Genomic DNA, 25,450 nt, shown 5'->3' on the forward strand with positions numbered 1-25,450 from the left:
TTTAAATAGCATTAGCAATCAGATGTAACAATTTTGTTTCAGTCTATTTCTTTGTCTTCTCAATCTTATTTAAAAATATAAAACAGTAAGGAAGGTGCATGTTTTTAGTAGATCTTTTGTTTAAGAATTCCAGATAAATATAATCAATGTTTTCAAAGTAAAATAATGAAATTGTCCAAAAGGTCTTTGCTGCTTATCTCCCATGAACTTTTTGTGTTGAAAGTTATTTTAACTTTTGTTGTCATAGAAGTTACAAATGAAAAAGACTAATTAGATCATCCACTCCATTTCCCAACTTCCTCTGTCAGATGAACACTTAAATGGGTTTATGGGGAGTCCTTTTATTTTGTAGCAGCTGCCTTTCAATTATGTTTTGTTTGTTTTTTCAAATATAGCTGATCCTACTGACCTGAGCTTCATCATTTCTCCATGGTCTTTGCTGTTGCTTCCATCTGGGAGTGTGTCATTTACAGATGAAAATGTTTCCAACCAGGACCTGCGAGCATTCACGGCACCAGAGGTTCTGCAGAACCAGTCACTGTCATCTCTTTCAGATGTTGAAAAGGTACACTCCCTTCTCTCCCATAAAATGTTAGTCTCTATGAAACTGTATTATAACTGATTTGGTAGAAACTTTCTTTTATTTATGTAGCACCCTTACCACTAAGATTGCAGAATGGCTTCAAACTGTCCTGTCATTGCAGAATATTCACCTTTTGGGCTGAGTATATTTTTCATACAGGTACTTTGTCTTTGCCCAAAGGGTTGGGGTTGTGTCTGTGAACATGCATGTGCCTTTACTTTTTTTAAATAGTGGGACATTTGTTCCCTCCACATTTCTTTAAGTCTAAAGCAAACTACTTTTCTTTTGTATAGGCAAAATGGGCCTTTAAGGTTGGGATCAGATTCTCAAGGTGGATTGTCTTGTTCAGAAGGAAACTGAATTTGATTTGATTGTGTTGGGAGCATTTAAAGATTACATACTGAGCAGTTGCTGTTTTGGAAATAGCATAACAGAGTCGCCACCCAAGATTAGGTGCTCAGCTAAGTAAGGGTGAGCTTGAACAAAAATCAAAGTTGTATCTGCATAGTTAACTGACTAGTATTCCAAATGGCTCCCAATTAGCCTTTTTTTTCTCTCAGCTTTAGGGCTTTCTTCAGCAAAATACCCGCTCAGCCTAGCAGAGAAAGGGCTGGGAGTGAGGAGAGGATGGGGTTATAGTCCCACCTCTTTCATTTGACTGGTCTTCATAATCCTGAACTCTTCAACTGTTATTTAAGGGGATGTTGCAGGGTATAATAGTGTGGAAGTCACCCTGATGTGGCCGCTGTGGTCAGAAATGACATAGCCCATGGGGGAAACTGAGGTAATCAGTTAATTCTGTGAGGCTTGTGTATCGTGAATGGTGCCCCTTCAGGGTTCTAGAATGGCTCCTTCTCTGGACTCGGGGCCCCTCCAGAGGGAAAACTACAGCAGCTTGTTTCTGGAGTGGTGTTGTAATTCCCCAAAGACCTGGACCTCTTGCTGCTGTGTGTAAGGTCCCTTCACTGAGACTGGGCTTTCCTAGGGCTTTGCCATTCATTGCCTTGCTACCCTGCCCTTTCCTAGGTCCCCTTTTTTTTCTGGTGAGCTCTCTGAGAACTTCTCAGGGAACTTCCTCTCTCTGTTCTGAGAGAGAGAAAACTTCCCCTCTCTGTTCTGTTCTGGTGAGCTCTCTGAGAACTGGGGAGGAGGGATAGCTCAGTGGTTTGAGCATTGGCCTGCTAAACCCAGGGTTGTGAGTTCAATCCTTGAGGGGGAAAAATCTGTCTGGGGATTGGTCCTGCTTTGAGCAGGGGGTTGGACTAGATGACCTCCTGAGGTTCCTTCCAACCCTGACATTGTATGATTCTATGAACTCTCTGGGAAGTCCTCTCTCTGTTCTGAGGCTTCTTGACTGAGCACTCAGAAACTTTTATTAGACTGGGCGTTCTTCACCTAATTAACTGCTGCCCAGCTACTTAGTCAGTTAATCCCCAGGTGGATCACTCTCCTTAGTGGAGCTAGTCACAGGCACAGGGGGTGCTGAACCCCTCAGGGACCAGCAGCCTCCATGACAAAGGACTTACAGCCAAAATAGCTGTATGTTTGAAAGCTGTTATATGGCTTGGCAGGACTCCTCCTGGAGGAGCAGTTGCGTGGCTTTGTTCTGAAGGAGATTGGTACTGGCACTATTGCTATTACCTGGGCAAGGACTAGCTACACGTCGACTTTTTTTTTCTGAAAACTTTTTAAATGATCAGTTTCTCTAGAACCATATCAACTGAATATCGATTCTAAAGGGTGCCCTCCAAGAAATGTATTTTGCTCCTGTATGTTTCTTCAGTGGTTGAAAGCACTTAGCTTCAGGCCTCTTGCCTTGCAACACAGTCAAGGAAATATATATACCTCATATATATATGACAGGTTTCAGAGTAGCAGCCGTGTTAGTCTGTATCCGCAAAATAAACAGGAGTACTTGTGGCACCTTAAAGACTAACAAATTTATTTTAGCATGAGCTTTCGTGAGAAAGCTCATGCTAAAATAAATTTGTTAGTCTTTAAGGTGCCACAAGTACTCCTGTTTATTTTATATATATATGAGTGTGTTAACTGTTCAGGGCCGAGAGACAGAAGTCCTTACACAAGTAATGGTAGTACTGAAGTCAGTGGAAGTTTTACCAGAATAGGAACTGCAGAATCCGGAACTGACGGATAGGAGGGATAATTCCAAACTTTGTGATAGTGGTACTATGAAGCACCTTGTAGTTAGAAATCTTTACTAAAATGTATAACTTGAATGAGCAGGTGCAATTCTGTTGAAGTCAATGGAGCTGTGCCACTTTGTACTAGCTCTGAATTTGGCCTAAGGACTCTCTTATCAAAAGCACCAGGAAAATAATCAGTAAATTCCTTAAGCAGCTAAACTGTGTCTAGGTGAAATCTTTTACTTCAAAGTTGGGTGCATTCTTAATTTAACTCTGTGTTGCAAACCAGAGGCCATGTGTTTCCCTGTTGCATAGAAAGAAGTGAAAACTGATGGGGACTGATGTGGCATGTTTCTCTTGTACTTGAACTCATTCATTGTTGATGACCAAATTATGGTCTTTGTCCCCGCATGCCGCTCTGATTAATTCTCTCAGGTTGTGGGCCTTGCTTATGAAAATGTACATTTTGCTATTATATGACTTCTGGTAACATAATTTTCTGGAAGATGGTGGTAGTACAGTTGTGACCCTTTACTTCTGCAAGAGCCTGAATTCATATTTCCTTGGGAAATTATTGCATGTTGACATATATATGCTTTGGTTTGCATAAGGAGATTACTCATACAGTTGGTTTAACTTGGTTTACATCCTTTTAGCTTGTGGTATTTGGTTTTAGTGTTGTGTTGAAGTTGAAGTTTTTTACTGGAGTTGAATACATCTAATTTTGGGTTGAATTCTAGCTAACTTTGCACATACACATGTGGCAGGAAAAAAAACCCAAATCGAACCACCACTGCATCAAACTTAAACGATGCAGCGGAATTTGAAGAAAATTGGGTTTCTTGGTTCTAGTTCCCCAGTCAACTTGAGAAGAGGCCATTCTGCTGGGCCTCTAACAAAGGAGTTGCGTATGAGTAGGGCCCTACGAAATTCATGGCCCTGAAAAATTCATCACAGACCGTGAAATCTGCTCTTTTGTGTGCTTTTGCCCTATACTATACAGATTTCATTGGGGAGACCAGCAGTTCTCAAATTGCTGGTCCAAAATTGGTGCAAAAGGGGGCTTCAGGGGGGTTGCAAGGTTATTTTTAGGGGTGTTGCAGTATTGCTACCCTTATTTCTGCACTGCCTTCAGAGCTGGGCGGCTGGAAAGCGGCGGCTGTTGGCTGGGCACCCAGCTCTGAAGGCAGTGCCTCTCCCGCAGCAGTGCAGAAGTAAGGGTGACAATACCATTCTATGCCGCTCGCTCTTCTGCACTGCTGCCTTCAGAGCTGGGCAGTCAGAGAGTGGCAGGTGCTGACAGAGGGCTGAGCTCTGCAGGCAGCAGGGCAGAAGTAAGGGTGGCAATACCATACCATCCTTACTTCTGCGCTGCTGATGGCAGCGGCTCTGTCTTCAGAGCTGGGATCCAGGCCAGCAGCCGCTGCTCTCCAGCTGCCCAGCTCTGAAGGCAGTGCCGCCACCAGCAGCAGCGCAGAAGTAAGGGTAGCAGTACCACAGCAAACCCCCCCCCACAATAACCTTGCAAACACTCCCCCCCCACACACACACACAGCTTGTTTTTGGGTCAGGACCCCTACAATTACAACACTGAAATTTCAGATTTAAATAGCTGAAATAATGAACTTTATTATTTTTTAAATCCCATGGCTGTGAAATTGACCAAAATAGATCGTGAATTTAGTAGGGCCCTATGTATGAGTTTAACAAGGTACAGCCATAACATTAGGGGCTTGATCCATATGTCTGTTTACCATGTATGTATGTATTTGAAACTTGCCTGGCCAAACTGTGGTTCATGCAGCTTCAGTTCAATTAATTCCTTCCTACTACATGGCAGATGTGCGTGCATAGATGCAGCTGTTAAAAGTATATATTAACAGTACTTTTTTACTTGGTTTTGTGGGGGGACTGTGCTACTTACATCTATTTTTAGTGCCTACCAGAATTAGGCCATAGAATTTCATTTATCTGCAGTTTCTGCCACCAAAAGGTATCAGGAATATAGTCTTGCAGTTATGTTAGCTTATTTTAATTTAAAAATACAGTTGGTTGAATAGAGTGAATTTTTAAAGAGTGTGTATAAAATTTAAATGTAATAGGAGAAAAAGCATGTGATGAACTTGGATATATCAGAGTGAGCAGATAGGCTTCATGTACAACTTTATTGTTTTAGGTTACTGAACTCTGAAATCATTCAAATGTAGCTTATTGCAGTGGTCTCCAAACTTTTTTGATCGCACATCCCTATCAGTAAAAACTTTTTGAGCACGCACCTCCTGCCACGCTAAAGCAAAAAAAACAAAAACAAAAAAAACCTCAGACTCCCACCCAAACTGCCAAAGGGGCGGGGGGGGGAAGCCACTCGGACTCCCGCCTGAAGTGCCGAAGCACAAAAAAAAAAAGCGCTCCTCCTGCCGTGCACCCCCAAGGATCCTCTTGCACACCCCATTTTGGAGACCACTGACTTATTGTATTGTAGATTAAGGCTTTATGAGGCAGACTTTTTTTTTTTTTAAAGGAAAAGTCAGTCTGTGTTGGATAGCATTCCTTCAGAAATATTTCAGTTTCTGCGTGTGTATTGTCCTTCAGAGTTAAGTGAAAGTTCTTTTGCTAATGCTGAGCCTGCCTTCATCTTTGTCTGCATCTGCCCTTCATCCCCGGTATTCATTCCAAAATCCTTCTCAAATGTCTCTCTTTATCTCCTTCTCTCAATCCCAATTTTTTCCTTCTTTCACATCGCCCCAAACATTTCAACCAGCTAATATATTTGCCAACTGTACAAGCAGCTCTAATCCTGGGGCCTCTGGTTGCTGCTGTAATGCAAATCATAATATAGTGTAGATTTAGCTGAAGTAGAAGGAGGTTTCTTTAGGGTAATATTTTGATCCATTGCAAGGGATGGTTGACAAAACAATCTAATGAGAAGGATATGGAGACTAATTGCTGATTCTGGGGGGAAAATATGTCGGGGAAATATGTCAATCAAAATCAAGTACATTGCTCTTCTGGCATAAAATGGATAGAAGTCAAACCCTACTGTAATGAAAGATAATTTTCCCCTTTCTAAAAATCCCTTAAATATTCTTTAAGGCACAGTAATATTGCCTCATGACTGGAGTGTATATTTCTTTAAAATGTTTATGGTTACAATATCTTTCTTGTGCATCTTGCCCATAACCCCAGTGTTGTCTTCCCTTTCATGTATAGTAAGCTAAGTTTTGGGTAGTGTCATGGTTAGTTTCTGTGATTTATTTACTTGGCATTTCTTAGATTATGTTGTATACATGCTGATTTCATCTGGTTTTCAATTTTAAGCTGCAATCTTCGTTCAGTGTATTTCACTGCAGTTTACCAAACTAGTTTCTGAGTGGAAATCTCTGTTTTATTTTCAGTTCTTGTTCTGAAATTGGTTCATGTCAGAATTTTACTGAAACCAAAGCAAATTCCTGTTTGTAATGACTTCTTAAAACACAATGACAGGGTTGCATTAGTATTTGGGTCATGACTTCATTTCTTCTAAACCAAAGAAATTATGTATTCAACAATAAATATCATCCAGAGTGCTAGTCAGACAGTGAATGCCTTACTGATTCTAAGTCTCTTGTTAAATTGAACAAAAAAAAAACCCTGATTTTGTAATTGTAGGCTTATTTGAAATATACATTTGCAAATCATTCCACAAATAATAAATTTGTGATACGAATTTAGTGTTACTTATTTCTTGTGAAAACTGTTCAAAATATTTTACTATAAATCATAAAAGCCAAAAATCAGGATTACCAAAAAGCATTTAAATAAGTATCTTAATTTTTTGGAGGTGCAGAGTACTTGCAACTCTTATTGAGTTCATATTTGAACTTTACCTTGATACAATTTGTCTTAAATAGTACAGTGTGCATACATAACACACACATTTATATAAGAACACATGCTTAGCTTCCTTCTTAATCTTCTTATTATCGGCACAACTTTTAAAATAGATTCATTTATCTAGTTTTAATGTACTTGACATTATCTCATATGAATGGAGTTTGACATGACATAATGCACAAGCCTCAACCATGATGATTGAATAAACAGTTAGCCTAGCCTTGGTATGGGATTTTTTTCCCCAAAAAATATTTGGCATGACATTAGTCTGTCAAACCATAAGGAGCAATTAGAGAACAGTATATAATATTCAACTGAAGAAATGTAAAAAACCAACATGAAAGTAATATAACTATGTTTTTAAAATCAAATTGTAACAAATATGAGTAAGTGCAATTCATTTTCTTCGTTACAAGCATTTTTATATGTAAAAGATTGGTTCATATGTATGTAGCTTATGCAGTTTTGTTTATATTCTATAGTGCTGTTGTAATAGACTGTGAAATACTACATTCAGAAGAACTTTAGCAAACTGATTGCAAATTAAGCATACAATGGAGCACCACACCAAAATGTGCTTTGTTCACTTATTTTGAAAAATAGTTCTTCGCTGTATAGTAGAGATGCAGTACATTTTGTAAAAATAACAGTCTTAGTCTTAGTCTGGGACCTCCTTACAATGCTCTGTAATAAAAGCTTTGCTGGGAAAAGGCATGAGACTCTCAGATGTTTTGGGAATACTGTTCAGTTTGTATATTAGCTAACCTAGAATTAATAAGGTTGATGTGTAGTAAAGAAAAACTGGTGTTACCAGTTAACTATTTTATACCCATACTACCTGGTTTTGGTAAGTATATTTTTTTCTTCTCTCCATTTTCTGTTGCCAGATTTATTCATGTATGTATTTGTTTGTTTAAGGTTGATGGTATTGCAACTGTCTAGTTTCTTTTTCATGCATAGCTATGATGTGTCTTGTGGCACGAATTGGTAACGTTCTCTAATCTTTCAGTAGAAGGTCTTGGTAATAAGCTGAATATGAGAAGTACCATCTCAGTATTTGGAGAGTTCATTTACTTGTAGATGACTAATGAATGTGCTTGTCAGTACCTGACTTTGACTGTCCAACTGGAAGGTAAAGCCCATAGCAGTCTTTCCAGAGAACAAGGAAGACTTAGTTCTGTGGCCATCATTTCCTCAGTGAAAAGATGTTCTTATGTATGTGTGAAACATTGCTAAATATGTAGTGCCTTCAATTGAGGGGTCTGTATTTAGGAAATAAAGCTTATTTTTATGGTTAAAGATGTCAAACAGTGACTTCTAACAATTCCTTTATAATCCAAATTTCAGATATAGGGTTAAAGGTAAAAAATAACAATAAATTACAAAACAGACTAACAAAAAAAAACATGTGTCATGAGGGTAGCCATCTTAGTTTGGTTTGTGGTCCAAAACCACATGCAGTTGGAAGCCAGTTTGCAAATAAGTCTTTAATTTTTCCACTGTGCAGTCACAACCACCATAACAAAAAAAGTCAGGTTGGTTCCAGCTGAATATACATGTTTAAATATTATCAGATTCCCTTCACAAAACAACATGGTGGAACATGCATTGAAGATGCAAATAATGATGAATGCCAATTCATTTGGGTTAGATTTTATTTTGATTTTTTTTAGCTCCTTGGAGTAGCAATCAGTTTCGGAGTAAATTTCACACATACACACCTGAAAATGTTAATCCTATGTGTAAAATGTTAAATAACCCCTCTCCCCCACCAAAAAACAAATTCCTATTGCATTGTTTCACCTGATTTTTTTACTGATTGAAATTAATCTCCTCCTGACCTCTCAAAACTACATGAGTTACTCGGTTATTATATGTTTTTCTGTGTAAAGCATACCGTGAGTATGACATGTGCTTTCTTAAACAATTAAATATGTCCTTTCCAAAGTGACATATACCATGAATAACTTTGTCTTTTTAACAATGCGAAAGAAGTTGATCTGAGTTCATGCTTATTGTTGGCAGTCACCTGTACAAAGGTCCCTGCTACAAACAAGCTAAGACTTTGGGAGACTGAATATTCCAGTTCTCCCAGATTAAGCTATGGCCCTGCTACTGTAACTGCTTGCTTCTTGATGTAGTTCCATTGGTCATGATGAATTAAAAGAAGAAAAAGTCAGTCTGCAGTTGATAGTATGTGGTTTCAGGATTGGGCCGTAAATTGTTATCTAATGGGTATCAACCCAAATTGTGCCCTCAATTGCACCTCTACAACACCAGTGAAATTCATGAGATCTCGAAATCAGAAAAGTTTGTGTGGATGTAACATTAGGCAAAAGTTGTCCCATTGTCTTCTCCTTAGGCACACCATTACCACAAATCCCTCCATGGCATGTACTCCAGCTTTGTTTATACTAGATAAAGTAATTTTCAGAAAAATTCCAAGAAAAATATTTTATATTTGCATAATCCCTCCTCCCACGTATACCTCAGGCGTAAGCTTTACTATTCATCAGCTTGTTGAACTGAACTCTCATGGTGAACATAACCATATGTCAGCTGTATTAATTCTATCACAATCTCATATCAGTGCAGCCCTTGGCGTGGTGCTCTGCATGACTCATATACCGTGTGTGTTGGGAGACAAACCTCTTTGTGATAACTGGAGGAAGCTTAGGACTCAAGTGCTCTTCTGGATGCCTCTATTTTCAAATGTTATGTGGAAAATAGATAATAAAAATAAATAGAAAACAGAATGGGGAATATGTTGCTCCTAAACAGCTGACGTTACCAGGCCTTGTCTTGGAGGGATTAAATAAAAGGAGAATATTGCATCTATTTTGTAGTGGAAAACTGAAAATATTTCATATGTATGTTTTAATTAAACCACAAATTGGAAACTTGAGATTATTCATTTTTAAAAATTAATACACTCACTGAAAATCTTCAGGAAAAGAATTGAGAATTTGAAGAAATGCAAAGGAAAAAAGGTGAAGGTTTTAAATTAAAATTAAAATTAAAATTTATCTGTTTCTGAGTCCTATCTAGCTGACAATAGGCTACTAATTATTTTGACTGACATCAATGGCAGCATGAATATGTAGGTGGTTTTGTTAACAATGGGACCATTAGTTCACATGTCTGAAACATAGCACTGAATATTTGCCTCTGCTTTTCTTTAGCACAAAATATATTGCACTTCTTAAATTTAGGATGGCTGAAAACCATACATAAGAGCACTTGACGAGATATTTGAAAAAGTCTGCTGAAGCACTCTTTAATTTTTTGTTGCTGGGACTGATACTTGGCAATGCAATGAAGGAGGCTGCTGGTTTCACTCTCACTTACCGTTCAGGTCACAAGCCACTTGGCATAATACTTTATTTAAATGAAGCAAGAGCTTCATGTGTATTCTGCACTTTAATGTTGATTTTGCAATTCAAAAAGCCTTTTTAATAGCAATGTCCATATTTATGTGTAAATTTGTAAATACAACTATATATCACAGGGTGGCTGACCAGCTCTGTACATGGAGTAGTTCCAGCTCCCCTGTACCAGAACAACTGCTCCCAATCTGGCCAGTTAAGAGAGCAGGGCAACACCTGAGGCAATAAAGGATAGAGAGAATCTGAGGGGCAGAGGCCCCCATGAGACAGACGGACCTAGTGAGTTTGTCAGGAAAGAGACAGTTGAGAGCTACCAGGGGACTATGGAGGGTCCTGGAAGGAAGCTGTAGATTGTTCCTGGGGGAAGCCAGAAGGCAATAGAGCAGCAAAGAAGGGTTTGCTGCCTGACATCCCAAAGCCAAAGAGCCAGGGCCAGACAGCAGCAGCGGGAGTTGCCTGCTTACTTCTAAGCTGGAGAGATGTAGCCAAGGGCCAGAGAGCTCTGAAGGCAGGAGCGCAGCAGAGGAATTTGCCCACTGACAAATCCATGGCCAGAGTGCTGGACCTAAGGGAACAGGGAGAGGGAGGGATGCTTCCCTGGTGAAGATGATTTCCCAGCAGAGAGTTTATGGGGAGTTACCACTGACAAAAGTGGGCTCACGCTCCAGTTGGAAGAGTTGGGATGGCCATCCTGGCAGAGGGACAGATGAGGACTGGTGAGGAGCCTAGAGTGTGGTAGAAGATGCTGGCATGTGAAGTGTTACGTCGTGGGGTTTTGAGGATGATATGTACTGGGATGATAGATGGGACTGCATGGAGGACTTTTGTTATGACCTGAATTGTATTATGTTTTTTTTATAATAAACTGGCCCCACAGAAGGGTATTATTGAAGCAAGGGAGCCTGAAGTGGAGTTCTTGGGTTACCTGAGAGGGGACACTTGTTGTGCCATAGCCTACTTCAGGAGGATGTCCCTGGGTGGGGCTGCCATTTGACACTGCCATATTATTGTTTAATAAAAACTAGACTAATAATAAATATTAACTATGGTAGCTCTTTCCGTTGTCTCCCACAGCATCTTCTGCGTAGATTGTAGATCTCTCTAAATATTGTCTCTGTTAGGTTATAAACTCTCCAGGGCAGAGATTGTCTTAATATCTATGCCTTTTACCAAGTCAGGTATCTGGTCAGCGCTGAACAAATACATAACTTTGTCTTAAACATATATTTAAAGCAATTCTATCTTCCTCCTGAATATGTCACTATAAAACTGTGTTGAATTTGCATATATGGTACAGAAAAACAGTGAAAGTCGGGTTTACATTTCATTGTTGTATGGATTCTATTGGCTATGTGCATGAATAGTTTTCTCCCAATTTACACCCACATTTCAAAAACATAAAATATTTTATGAAAATATTCATAAAATATTGATTCTAACTGCATATAGCTAATGCTTCAAGTTGGCCTGGAATTTGTATTTTCTCTTTATTTGGGGGAAGATGGGATTGGTTGAATCACCTATAAGTGGCATCTATGCTCAATTTTAATATAACTCGTTGCCAAAATTATGTAATGCACCTCTTGCTTTAAATTATACAGTTATTACTAACACACATTCACTGTACAATAGTTGCTTTGTCCAGTACAAAGAGTGTCATTACCACATTATATATACAAACAATCCAGATTCATTATTATTCACTACTTTTTTCTATTCTTATTTATTATTTATTTGTATTACAGCAAGGCCAGTGGCCCCCATTAGTATGATTTGTTGTGCTGGGACATGTACAAATATGTAGGAAAACACATTCCCTGCTTTGAGGAGTTTACAATGATTGAAATTTTAAGATGACAACCTCATATGTTGTGTGCATAGGTGAAAGTCCATTGGCAACCCAAAAGCCAGTGTTTGTGATCCTAAGTGTTTCACCACCTTCAGAACTATGCACCTTTTAAGACTTGCAGCATTGGAATGCCCTGCAGCATTTCAGAATGTATTCATCACCATCAAGTGTCGTAATCTTATTGATGTATACTGGGGCTTAATCTTAAATGAAGGGTTAAAAACTAAATGGAAATGTTAGAGGAGCATTAATAAGATTTTTTCAAGTCTTTTCCCATAGTGGGATTTGCTGCTCTGACTGTAATGACCAGGGCAAAGGACAGTTCGGAAGCTCTCCAAGGCAAGGAGGCTAATTGAGTCCATGGCTAAGCTTAGCTGTCAAAAATGTAAACATGCAATAGTGCACCTAATTTGTGGAGGGGGAGGGGAGGACCACCCTTTCTCAGAATGTCAAGTTCATCACACCCACTTAATACTCTAAAGATATACTGTTGAATTTCCAGAACTGTCCCTTCATTAAGTTGACAGATGGTTTGTGTTGTATTACAGATTCATGTTTATTCTCTTGGTATGACCCTTTATTGGGGAGCCGACCATGAAGTCCCTCAAAGCCAAGTAAGTATTTTTTTAAGACTTCTTTTATAAAATCTCACCATTTTTAAGTTTTAAAATGAGGTTTGTTTGATAAACTCCTCCACATTTCTAAAAAAAAAAAAGAATAACAGGGCAAGGTAAACCCTTGGGACGTTGGTGGGACTGGTGAAACTAAGTGAAAAGCAGGAGTTTTTACATAATTTGGGTTTTTGTAATTTACATAATTACAAGGTGCTTGTGAGAGGGGGAAAAATCGTCCCAAGGAGTAGAATTTAGGGCTCGTTCCTGAAGCCCTCACTCATGTGAGTAGTTCTGTAAATATGAATGGGACTATTCTGATGAGTAAGAGCTGCAGAATTAGGCCTGTTGGGGCACGAACCCAAGAGGTACAGAGAACTTGCAACTCCCATTGCAGTCATTTCACAGTCAATGGGAGTTCCAGGTTCTCAGCCTTCCCAGGATCAGGCCTAAATACGCAGGGTTCAAGGTAAAATAATATTATCTGAAATAGTTGCCTCTTGAATACTGAGGCTTGGTGGCTGAACTGTGGACTTCCAAGTTATGGGTACTTAAAGGTGAGCTTACCAGAGTCTTACTGCAACAGACATGAGAGAGACTTTTGATGTACATCTCTACCCCGATATAATGTGGTCCTCGGGAGCCAAAAAATCTCACTGCCTTATAGGTGAGACTGCGTTATATCAGGTTCGGTCTGGTATGTCGTACTGGCAAGAGCCGGTACACCGTGCCAGAGTGGACCAGCTTCCCCGGCAGTGATTTAAATGGCCCAAGTCTCCAGCCGCTGCAGGGAGCCCCAGTCCCTTTAAATCACCACTGGAGCTCTGGCAGTGGGGCTCGGGCAGGGATTTAAAGGCCCCGGGGCTCCTGCAGCGGCCGGAGCCTCTGGCCCTTTAAATCACCGCCCGAGCCCGACTGCCAGAGCCCCGGCGGGAACTTAAAGGGTCTGGTGCTCCAGCTGCTGCAGGGAGCTCCCCCCCACCCCCGGGCCCTTTAAATCACCGCTGGAGCTCTGGCAGCCGGGGTCGGGCAGTGATTTAAAGGGCTCGGGGCTCCACACGAATTCGGATATAACGCGGTAAAGCAGCGGGGCTCGGGTGGCGCTTTAAAGGGCCTGGGGCTCCCTGCTGCTTTACCACGTTATATCCGAATTCGTGTTATATCGGGTCACGTTCTGTCGGGGTAGAGGTGTATTCTGTGATCCTACAGCTTCAGAATTTGTCACTGAATTCACTCCTAACCATAATGCCGCTGAGAGCAGGGCGGTTTGCTGTAGAATTAAAGACCTTTTTACCACAGAATCCATAGAGCTTTGCTTGTAGTGAAGCAGCTTGCTTTGTCCATTATGAGACAAAACTCCTATTCTTCTCTAATTAATACTCTTCACTGTTTCTATTCTGGTTGTTTGCTTCTTTATTTTTCTTGATTAGGGATACTGTAGTGTTGGTTTGAAGGGGGGAAAGCACTGGCATTGTCTTTCACTTGGAAGTTATGTGGAGTCAACTTGGCCCTTATGTCTCCCAATGAACCACAGCTGTTTGAGGCTTATCAAAAACAACTTGCTTGTATATCATGCTGTGAATCTATCAGAAGAAAAATCAGATTTCTGTTTTATTAAGGGATTCTAAAATGGGTTGATTTTTGTTTGTCATATTGAAATTTCTTTAATACAGTAAAAAAGTATTTGTGATTTACTTAAAAAGATACTGACCACTGTGCTCCATTTGGCCCTACTATAATTTCTATGAGCCTAAGGTAAGCATGTTTGGGTGAATTCATTACATGACTGCCTCTGAAGGGAGGGTACTTGTTGAGAATAGGGCGTAGACTTCTTTGCTGTTGACTTGCTAGCAGCTGTAGACACAGTTATGGACTGGTTAGAGCTTAACCTCATTGCTCAATTTCAGAGTGGTCGCCCTGTTAGTCTGTATCAGCAAAAACAACGAGGAGTCCTTGTGGCACCTTAGAGACTAACAAATTTACAAAAGCTTATGCCCAAATAAATGTGTTAGTCTCTAAGGTGCCACAAGGACTCCTCGTTGTTATTGCTCAATTTGGTTATCTCGTATACAGTATGTGCAGCTGTCAGAACTCCTTCAGTCAGGTTTGGGAGGATTTACTCTTTAACGTTTGACTCATCTTCTTCCAGAGCTCTTTCATCTTAGGAAACAAAAAAATAAAACACACCAAAAAAAAAACCCCACACAACAACTACACTTCAAGTCAATCGCTGAAATGGCTGGAGGAGACTGAAAAATTAGGAGTCTGTATCCAAAAAGTACGTTAGGTGATGAGGTAGGGATATGCAGATATTATACATTTGGCTTGACTCCTGCTCAGATGTGGGGGGGGGAAAACAGCTTTCAGCACAAAACTTACTCAGCTGCTTAAAAATGTATTATTATTACTAATTAAATGGAGAAAGCTATTGATACAGTGTTATGGCTGAGAAATAAAGGGAAAGATTTTCAAAGGCAGAGAGGACAGTGACTCCTTTGATTAGGATTCAAGCACTGATGTACACACACACGTGCATCTGTGTATCTTCCACTATATCGCCATACTTTAACAGGAAGCCTCACATTTACACTTGGACTAATTTATTATTTACATAAACCCATCTACATAATCTAATGGATTGGATTTTCTTAATATAATCAGTATTTTCAAGTACTTGGGTGGTACAAAATGTGATGAAAATTGGTAAAAATTACATAATACTTTTGTAATACCCAGGAATTTTTCAGTAAAAATTAATAAAAATAGAAAATCAAGGCCTTTGGGCACATATTACAGCTCCAGTAAAACTGAAGAGGAAAAAGCATATTGGTGGATAATATTGTTCCTCTTCCACCGTGATTAGCAGGAATATTCCTTTGCAGTTCCTTCTCTCCCCACTACCTCAATCCCCACATTGACAGGTTTTTCTCACCTTTATGATCTGGGGCAGAGATGACCTGGCAGCTTAGAGTTGTTAGGTTTGTGCAGTAGAAATGGGAGTGCTGGCTTGAAATCAGGCTATGGAAGTTGAGAACTGAACAGAAGATAGGAACTTTATTCCCTTTTCTCTCCCTAGAAATCTCTATCATTAGTGGCAGCAGAGCTTCCAGCATCTGGGTTTACCAGCACTACAGCAATTCCCCTCTAGGATATCATGCTGATGTGTGTCAGGAAAGAGAAAAAAAGCAAAATTGCAGAAATTTCCTACCTTTGCCTTTAATTTTAACATGTGCCTGCTGAGCTTCTGCACTCCAGAATACTCTGCATCCAAAAGAGCACAGTCAAGAAGGCACCCATGCATGCTGCCACAGAAGTTACACCCCTTCTGAGGCAGTCTTTAAGGTAGCAAGCAGTTAGTAGAGACAGAATGATTGACTGTGTATGGCACTGATTTTAAGAGGGAATTTCTTTGTGCAGATCTACACAAGAGCGTGGTTATATCTGTATATACATGTGTTACATGCTTAAATAGCAAAGGAAAAGATTGATTATTATTGTCTTTCATTAGTTCATACCTTATTTTATTTTAAACTGTTTTATCTCTTAGCGTACCCCCCCACACACACACTTTTTCCTGAGGATTATGTCTATGCCAATGGGTGTTTTAACTCCAAGTTGTGTTGTCAGAGTCCAGAATAATAATTAAGCATAAAAAACATTTTCATGCTTGAGAAATGAAAAATATATACCATGGGTTTTCTCTATAAACTTGGATAATAAAATAAAATTGCCTCTGGGGTTGAGAGTAAGTATAAGCTATTTCAGCCCTAATAGCTGATTTTTTGGGAAAAACTAGCTAGTGAACATAGGGATTTATAATGAATGCCTTCATTACTGTAACTATAGTGTGGCTTTGGTGATATTATAACCTAAAAAAGAAAAACAACACTTTAAAAAACCATTATTTCCTCCCAAAACCAAAGAGTAATCTAGTTGCATGCAGGGATCATTTAGTTAGAATGGAAAAACAAAGCATGCTCTGAAGAGTTTCATCCAGAAGTTCATTATGCTGTGCTAATGGACTCTTTGGGGGGTTACAGATTGTCGTTGAGTTCTTCATTCAAAGCACATGCTTTCGGCGTTTACCAAATGTCATCTCGTTCATGATAGTATTGATATGTTCTGTAACTACTAGCATATTTTTAGAAAAATGCATTCCTTCAATATTATTTATATAACCATAGCATCTTGAGATGCCAACAGAAATCATGGCTGCATTGTGGTAGGTGAGTTCCATAATAAGAGACAGTCCCCATTCCGAAGAGTTAACACTTTAAATAGACAAGACTGACAAAAATGTGAGAGGATTATGAATCCCATTTTACCGAGGGCAAACTGAGACAGAGAGAGACTGTAACTTGCCCAATGTCACCCTGGAAGTTTGTGGCAGACCTGGAATTGAATCCCAATCCAGTGCCTTAACTACAAGACTAAAGACCAGTTATTATTATTTGTATTACAGTTGTGCCCAAGAGCCCTAGTCATGGACCATGACCCCATTGTGCTAGACATTGTACAAACAGAGAACAAAAAGACAGTCCCTGCTCTGAGGGGCTTCCAATTCTTTCCTTCATTTTGTACGTTCTGTAGCTAATGGTAAGGGCCAGATTGTGGTTGACCCTATGTGGGTGTACAAGTTGTGGGAAGAGGATACAAAGATCTCCCAGTTCTTTTGGGCTCCAATTCTGGGACTATGCCCAATCCCCGGTCCTTTATATGCTTGATGGTTAGGATTTGAAGAGTCCTAGTGTGGGTAATGACACTAGATTCGATAAAGGAAGAGACTGTGACTCCACCCTTGTGTACGCACCATCCAGCAGAACAAGGCTTATGTGGGAAAAAGCAAACTGTGCTCATTAAAAGGATGGATCATCTATTCCCATATGCCTGAGGGGGGGCGGGGGTGCATTGCTACACAGCAGTTCTGTAACCCCTCTCAGCCCAGGCTCTGGCTTATAATATACCCCTACTATAGACTGCTTTTTTCTTTGTCTCTGTGTGTGTGTGTGTTACATCAGTATAGATTGCAAAATATTTTTATAATGGGGAAAGTGTGGGCTTTTCCCTTTTCCTTCATTCTCAAAAACAGCTGACCTGCTCTACTTTATAATCTGAAGCAGCGGGAGGAAGAGGGGGGGTGGAATCACCCTGAGGCAGAGACCAGGTATGGATAATGTCAGCCCAAAAAGTGAAAGTTTTAGAAAGTTGTGAGCCACTGACGACAGAAAGGTACAATGGAAACATGGAGGGAATTGGCTATAGCTATTGCGAGCACTTCAGCTACTTTAAAAAGAAAATCAACTGTTGTCACCCTAGAATAGAGCAACTTTCATCTGGTGAATTTCTTACCCGTCCTGTAAGCATGTGGTAAGTGCTAGTAGCTAACATTCTAGCAGAACTCACAGATCTATCTTTATAAAAAGTTAAAATATTTAACTTTTCCATTGTAACACAGATGTAAGATGTACAATTTATAAATGTTTGTTGATGTTTTTAGCTGATGAATATGTTGTTTTAGCTTCTTTGCTGTGTACCAGGTTTCATGCAAGAATGATTTCTGTGATTCGAGAGAGAGAAAAATTGTTCCCTTAAAAAAAATTAATTGAAAGACAGTAGTGCCTATTAGAGTGTATATGGTAAAACACTATATTAATTCTGTATGTTAAACCAGGGTGATACAGAATAAATGTTTATAGTAAGCTTCAAAAATAAATGGAAAGAAATACTGTGAAACTTAATGTGCTTAGTAAAGAACACCACACGACAGGGCATGTATTTCTTTGATAACCGCCCACCTTGGGTGCGTAGTGAGGCACAGTGCTGAAGGCCAAGTGCCTACAGTGTCTGGGAAGTGGTGTTATCATTGACTACTGCATACCCTGGAGTGTTATTCCACTTAGAATATGATAGGATTGACTGTTTGGATGGGAAAAAATTAAGGCTAAGTAGTTCCCAACCCTATGGGTGTTGTCCCATAATTGCAGGGCTTCACTTACGTAGCCAATCACTTTGCTCCCTCAGTCCTGCCCCTTTTCTAATAATATCTAAAAACTTTTCTGGACTCTGGAAAGGATTTTTAAACATTAGATAATCTTGAATAATAATAAATGCCATCTCCAGTATAATTGTTAGCCATAAGAGACTTGACGAGTCAATCCAACACCTTTCTGGAATATGAAAGTACAAATCCAGTTGAAGTAAAATCTTGAACTAGCTAAAGGGTTATAGAAACCTTTTCAGTACACTTGTCAGCTCTCATCAGCAAGTTCCTGCAAATACTGTCTCCAAGTCCCTTATGGTTAGCAGTTACAATGAATATAGTTATTTTTCAAGACTGTGTTTTAAAAATCTTAATTAGTCCTAATGTCCTTGGTAGACAAGTATTATTATACTCAGTTTACAGACTGTGTGAATAGCCCAAGATGAAACAGGTTAGTGACATATCCTGCATTTAGATCCCCTGAACCATAGCCACTAGATCAAACAGCTTTCCCTGTCAATGAGATGTGTTTTCAGATGAAGCATATTAGGTGGAATTTTCAGAAGTGCCACAATGAATTAGTATTGAAAGTAATTTGAAACTTTAGAAAATCAATGTATTTGCATATGTGGTTGATAGATATTTAAGTGCTGTTGTCTGTTTTTTTAATTCCTCTTCTCCTCTGTAATCAGCCTATCAAACTTGGGGATCACCTAAACAGCATACTGCTTGGCATGTGCGAAGATGTCTTTTATGCCCGTGTGTCTGTACGGACGGTTCTGGATGCCTGCAGTGCCCACATAAGGAACAGTAATTGTGCACCTTCTTTCTCATATGTGAAACAGTTGGTTAAACTGGTTCTGGGAAGCCTCTCTGGGGTAAGTGTTTACAAGCAGTTGAGCAATAACTGAGAATTGCAAAAACACAGTGAAGAAATTGGTTTAAAGTCTCTCTCCAACCAGACTTGCTTCTTGTTTGTAATTTTTCCCAACTTATATTAAAGGGACACTCAGTCTAAAAATTACACTTCTGTCTGAATGTTTTTTACCTGCTTTTATCACAAGCAGCACAAGAAAGAGCAATTACTGAAAGATTAATGGAAAACATTGTGGTCTCTAATTTTTGTTAGTTGACTTTATGCATTTGGCAGCACTATATATGGTCACTTTTGCAGTTTCCCTGGTAAGGTCCGTTTCTCGTTGTGTTGGATCTTCCACACAGGAATGGGGAGAAACATTTTTTTTAAAATATAGGCTAATATGATGATAAAAAACAAAAATTGGAATAGATGCTATGGGTCAGGTGTTTAACACTTGTTTTAGCTTACTGTATTTCTCTTTTACATTTTAAATTGTTATGGACTGTTTATTGAAGGAAATAAGGGAATGTGTCATCAGACTTAAGTTCTTCTGAGATTCTACCCAGCTGTCAGCCATTATTACTGACAGGGAATTCATATTATTATGACACATGCACTTATTATTTCCATATGTAAAAAGAATGACATTAACTCATCTCAAAAAGTTACCATTCCTGACTGGCAACCTCTCCCTTCGCTACAATGTTACAACATATTCATGGGATGGTTACATAATTTTAGTACTCTGAATAGAAATGGAGCTTACTAACTGTTAATGGTGCCAAACAGTACTTCTCCCAGTATTTTTCATTTATAAATTATCTCTAATAATAGCAATCAGACAACTCAAGCAAAGTATTTCTACAGAATTGCTGGACCATAGGTGTTGGATACTGTGGTTCTGATTCACTGCTATGTTACTACAGTATTCTACTGCTTCAACCCTTTGGAACAAAATGAGTTATTACTGCATAGACTGTCAGTCCTTCATCAGTTAAGACCGAGCCAATCACAACATGTCTTCCAATCTTCTCTCGCTCCGGCCATCTTTTGCCATGCTTGTCCACATCTCCTTGTTAGGAAATCATCCCATCTCTTTGGAGGCCGACCTTGTGGCCGTTTCAGTTCTCGTGGATACCACTCAGATATAGCTGGTGTAAAAATGGATCCCTGGACACATGCCACCAGTATGATCACGGAAAAGTGCATTGCTTGATATTCTGTTTCTTGAGATGGGAGATTCCAGTGCTGTCAGGGTCTTGCTAATCTGGTTGGTAAATTGCTGCATGAAGAGATATGACTCTGGCTCAGTTGAATCTCCAGCCATCACTGATTCCCTACCCACAGGCCTTCCAGAGAGAGCGCTGTGAGGCATACTCTGGTCTCTGGCAGCCTAAGAATGGCAGCTGAATCTATTTCTCTCCAGTGATTATCAGTGTGGTATCTGAGCTCCTCCATGGTAACTCAGTGTAGCTATTCTTCTACAATGCAGAGCAAGAGGCAGTAATTGAGACAACAAGGCCCCAGCAAATTCAGAGTTTTTAAAATAGGGTTGGATTGTGACCTATAGGCAACCAGTAGAGTGCAGAGCACTAGTGTGAACTTGTCTTGTATGATGTCTCTTGCTTAGCAGGTGAGTTGATCTATGTTATATCAGTCTTAATTGCCACATGGCTTTCATAGTCAGTCCCAGCTAATAGTGCAATAGCGTACTATTAGCCTGGAGGTGACAAAGATGTGAATGACTTTGACCAGCCCTTTATCTTGGCCAGCATCGATGGAAAAGGTAGTAGTGGCTGAAAATGCCTATCTGTAAGTTCCAGGATCAAAGGTGAATCCATCCAAAGCCCCTGTTTGTGCGCCACCTTAATAAGTGGGAGGAGTATTAAAAAAACTTCAGTTGAGGTGTTGCTTGTTGAGATTCTGCTAGTTCTTCTGTTTCCCTCTCCCAATCAACATCACCTATGTTTTGCCTGAACAGAGTCTTTGCCAGCTGTCTTTCATCCATCTCCCTGTTTCACCAAGTCATTGGAATATCTGAGACCACATTGTTCACACTAAACAAGAAAGGAAAATAGAACCGGGTATCATCAGAATGTTGGTGACATCGTGGTGCGGTTGTTTTCTTTATGCACTGAGCTAGTCTTCACTCCCCAGTTTTATTCCATTGTACACAAATAGGTCCTGTTGCTGTTTGTTTCTGTAGATATCCTTGAAACGCCAACTTAATCATGTACATACACTGTTTATATATGGAAACTGTGCTGCTCTTGCTCAGGATTATATAGAGCATCCAGTTTAGAAGTGTGTTCCTGTACATATCTGTTGACCCTGATTAGGCATTGTTGTTTCCTCTTGAATTGTATAGGAGATTATCCATTGAAATGCAAAATATCTTAAAATGTCATTGGGTGCATTTCCTTTTTAAAATATTTTGTAAAGAGTGAATGGGGAGATCACTGATTGAACCTATTTAATATTAGTTGGGTTGCTAATTAGTTGGGTAATTGTACTAGATAGAAAGTAACTTGATTTTTCACAAGCTGCAATCCTAATTCTTCAGTTAGTTTCTAATTTACAGAAAGGCTAGAGTATACATTATCAGTGCAATTTAAAAAGATTCTTTGAATTATTTGTATGCAAGTATCCAGAATCCGATAAATGTATATTGTGACAAAGTCCCTCTTCTACCTTGGTGGGTCCTGCGCTTCTTGGCGGATTTGCTCACCTCAGTGATCTTCCCCTCTGGTGGAACCCACAGTCTGGATCAACTCCTCCTGTGTCTGATCAGGAGTTGGGAGGTTTGGGGGGAACCCGGGCCCACCCTCTACTCTGGGTTCCAGCCCAGGGCCCTGTGGAATGCAGCTGTCTATAGTGCCTCTTATAACAGCTGCATGACAGCTACAATTCCCTGGGCTACTTCCCCCTGGCCTCCTCCAAACACCTTCTTTATCCTCACCACAGGTCCTTCCTCCTGGTGTCTGATAATGCTTGATTGTATGATAATTCCTCAATCCTCCAGCAGCATACCCTCTCAGTCTCAGCTCCTTGTGCCTCTTGCTTCCCAGCTATATATATATATATATATATATATATACACATATATATATATACACACACACACACACACACACACACACACACACACACACACACACACACACACACACACACACACACACACACACACACACACACACACACACACACACACACACACACACACTTTTCTCTCCTCTGGCTCCTCCTGCTTGACTGGCGTGAGCTCCCCTTTTTATACCAGGTGCCCTGATTAGCCTGCCCTGATTGGCTGCAGGTGCTCCAATCAATGTAGCTCTCTCCGGTGCCTTCTAGAAAGTTCTTAATTGGCCCCAGGTGCCTTAATTACCCTGGAGCAACTGCCATTTTGGTTCCCATGGTACTAGGGATTTGCTTAGCCTGGGGCTAACATACCTGTTCCTGAGTACTTTCCTGTAGCCATCCGGCCTTGCTCCATCACAATATATTGAATTAACATTTATTTTTAAATGTTGGGACGCTGTGATAAAATATCTCAAGAGTTGGAATTTCCTTTTTTGTTCTTTGAATTATGGAAACACTGACGGAAACACTTTTCTGAAATTATTAAAGCTATTGTATGGGCATCCAATAGAGCTAATGTGGGAACTAGCCTAAAATATCATCCACAAGCTTGCATTTAATAGTAGGTACAAACCGTAATTTAGCAAACTAACCCTGAATATGCACATCCTGGAATATCTAAAGCTACTTTAATTCTTCTAGTTTCCATTTACTGTAATGGAACATATTTATGTTGTAGATTTATGGAATTATTTTCTGTTTATTTGGGGGGAAAGTATGCCAAACATGTATTGAACAAATATTACTAAAGTGATACTAATAAGGGAAGGGTTCCTAAAACATAACCCTGTGGGAAATCCAAATTGATAATCCCAATTCAATGAAGAAATTCTGAATTTCCACAGACAAACTAATGTAAATACTGTATGATTACTTTATTTGCCTGAGAAAGACAATGTCCTGCTAAATGTGTTGGCCTTTTGTCCTGAAGTATCCAGTCTTCATGGTAACATGGTCTTTTCAGAACACTTGACTTTGTATTACTGCCTGTTTACAGGTTGATCAGCTTTCCTGCAATGGAGAAAGAAAATTGCAGACAGACAGAAGCCAGGCCATTCGGGAGAGGCTGAGAGGGAAGGGACTTCCCACAGGTAAATGCTCCTGGGTGGTCAGGATGATGAAAGCCTTATGGAAGAAATCTAGGATGCTTAGTCAGCCAAATGAGTGTAGTAGGAGAGGGAGAACTCACATTCACATCCTCCGAAGCCTGATGGTTAGTACACCAGAGAGCACTGTTCAGCTAAACACTTAAGTGCATGCTTAAGTCCCATTGATGGCAGGTGAATAAGAATTGTGTAGAATGTAATTTTTAAAGACATGCAGTTCCAACTGTGCGTTGAGCTTGGGTTTATTCACATGCCAGATATCTCGAGTGAGATATCTGATATAGAATAATTAACCAGTGGAACAATTTACCAATTCGCCATTACTTGAAATCTTTAAATCAAGACTAGATTTATATTCTAGGGCAACCAGAAATTATGGGTTTGAACCAGGACTCATTTTTCCTGAATTGTGCAGAAGTCCAGACTAAATGATCATAATGGTCAATTCTAGCCTAAAAATACATACATGCAAATGTGGTATCTCACTACCAGCAGTTACTGCTCACTTCTCAAACAGCGAATGGACACAATTGCTCAGATTTATCATTGCGCAGAAGGTACATAAGGTGTTCAACTCTTCACATGTTACTGTCAGTCTCTGCCCATCTGCCACCACCAAACAGGGTACAAAATTATTTTACTGTCTGTTTTTCAGCTCTTCTTGTTACTTTTGTGTTGTTTAAAAAACATAGTAGCCTGGAAGGGATTACAAGCATCAAGATAGCTACTAGGATTGCCAGTAGTGCTAGAAACCACAAAGAAGGCAAAACTGGGCAGGGCCATGGCCCTGCAACTGTTCTGTACTGACTGGGGCTTCAGGGCTAGGTGCTGGATGGAATGGTAGGCTGCTCTTCCAAATAAGAGGTGGAATTTTTCTTAAGAGCCCTCCTTTGCTGATTGTTTTTCCTGCTGTCCTCTACAGGCAGTATGCCTTTAGGAACAGTTGATGATGCAGTATCCCTTTTGTCTCACTCTCGCACATGCGCTACTCTCACTGCTTTCTACAGCCATAATATAGCACTTAGTACCTTAGCTTTTTTTGCAATGTTTGTTTGTTCTCTCCCTCACCCCCCAAGAAATATAACTGTCCTTAACTTAAAATCTTTTCTTCTCAAATGAGTGTGGATTTTCTATTTGTTTGATTGTTTCTTTTTGTTTGTATACACACAACTTATAAGACTGTCTTTAGCAGAAGTAATTTTATGTCTTTACAGTCTTAAGCTTTGCTGTTAACATATAGTTATGTTTGGGTTTTACTGCTTAACTTCAGAGATTGGTATTCTAACAAACCATCTTGTTATAGCATCTTCATGGGTTTCTGGCTCAGTTCTAGTGTGCAGTAGTATCTGTTTAATGTCTAGCGTATCCTCTCTCTAGGGACTATACCTTGTATTTGCAGGGGAAGGATGAGATGATCTAACAGGTGTTTTCCCACTGTAACCTGTATGATTTATTTATAAAACAACATAGGACAGGATATTCTTCCCCTCACCCTGCTTTCTTTGCATTACTCGGTACATATGAGGCCTGCTCCTCTGAACTGGTTAAGAAGGGAATTTAAAAAAAAATATTTACTCAGAAAGTTCAGCTGAGATGCAGCATCTGGCTTCCTGAGGTTATGCAGAGTTAAAAGATTGGCTGCCCACTTCTCTTTCTCCTCTCTGGACAGATGGTGCTATCAACCTGTGAGAGTGTATTTCAGCTACCAAACCCACTTCTGTGCTAGGCTGGTGTTATACGGATAAGGTTCCCTCTGGCTATAAAAACTTTTACTCCTGGGGGGATTCTGTGTGACTGTATGCCAGCAGAAAACGCCCCGTCCCCCTGCGGAATTCCCGTGCTTCCCTGCAGAAAATGGCAGGGAACCAAAGGGAAGCCACTTTGGGAGTTGGGGCTCTGATGGGGTGCCACTTGGAAC

General features: G+C 39.9%; 1 protein-coding gene across 4 annotated transcripts in view; it reads left to right on the plus strand.

The window, feature by feature from the left end:
* PTPN13 (protein tyrosine phosphatase non-receptor type 13) overlaps positions 1 to 25,450 on the plus strand; it is a 211,006-nt gene that overhangs the window by 88,846 nt on the left and 96,710 nt on the right. For all 4 annotated transcript variants that reach the window (XM_039539642.1, XM_039539644.1, XM_039539645.1 and 1 more), the window contains 4 exons: positions 396 to 565; positions 12,384 to 12,449; positions 19,119 to 19,304; positions 23,424 to 23,517. In XM_039539642.1, the coding sequence (XP_039395576.1) occupies positions 396 to 565; positions 12,384 to 12,449; positions 19,119 to 19,304; positions 23,424 to 23,517 (516 nt within the window). The remainder of the gene's footprint in view (positions 1 to 395; positions 566 to 12,383; positions 12,450 to 19,118; positions 19,305 to 23,423; positions 23,518 to 25,450) is intronic.

The sequence above is a fragment of the Mauremys reevesii genome, linkage group 5 (assembly GCF_016161935.1).
Source record: "Mauremys reevesii isolate NIE-2019 linkage group 5, ASM1616193v1, whole genome shotgun sequence".
NCBI lineage: Eukaryota > Metazoa > Chordata > Testudines > Geoemydidae > Mauremys > Mauremys reevesii.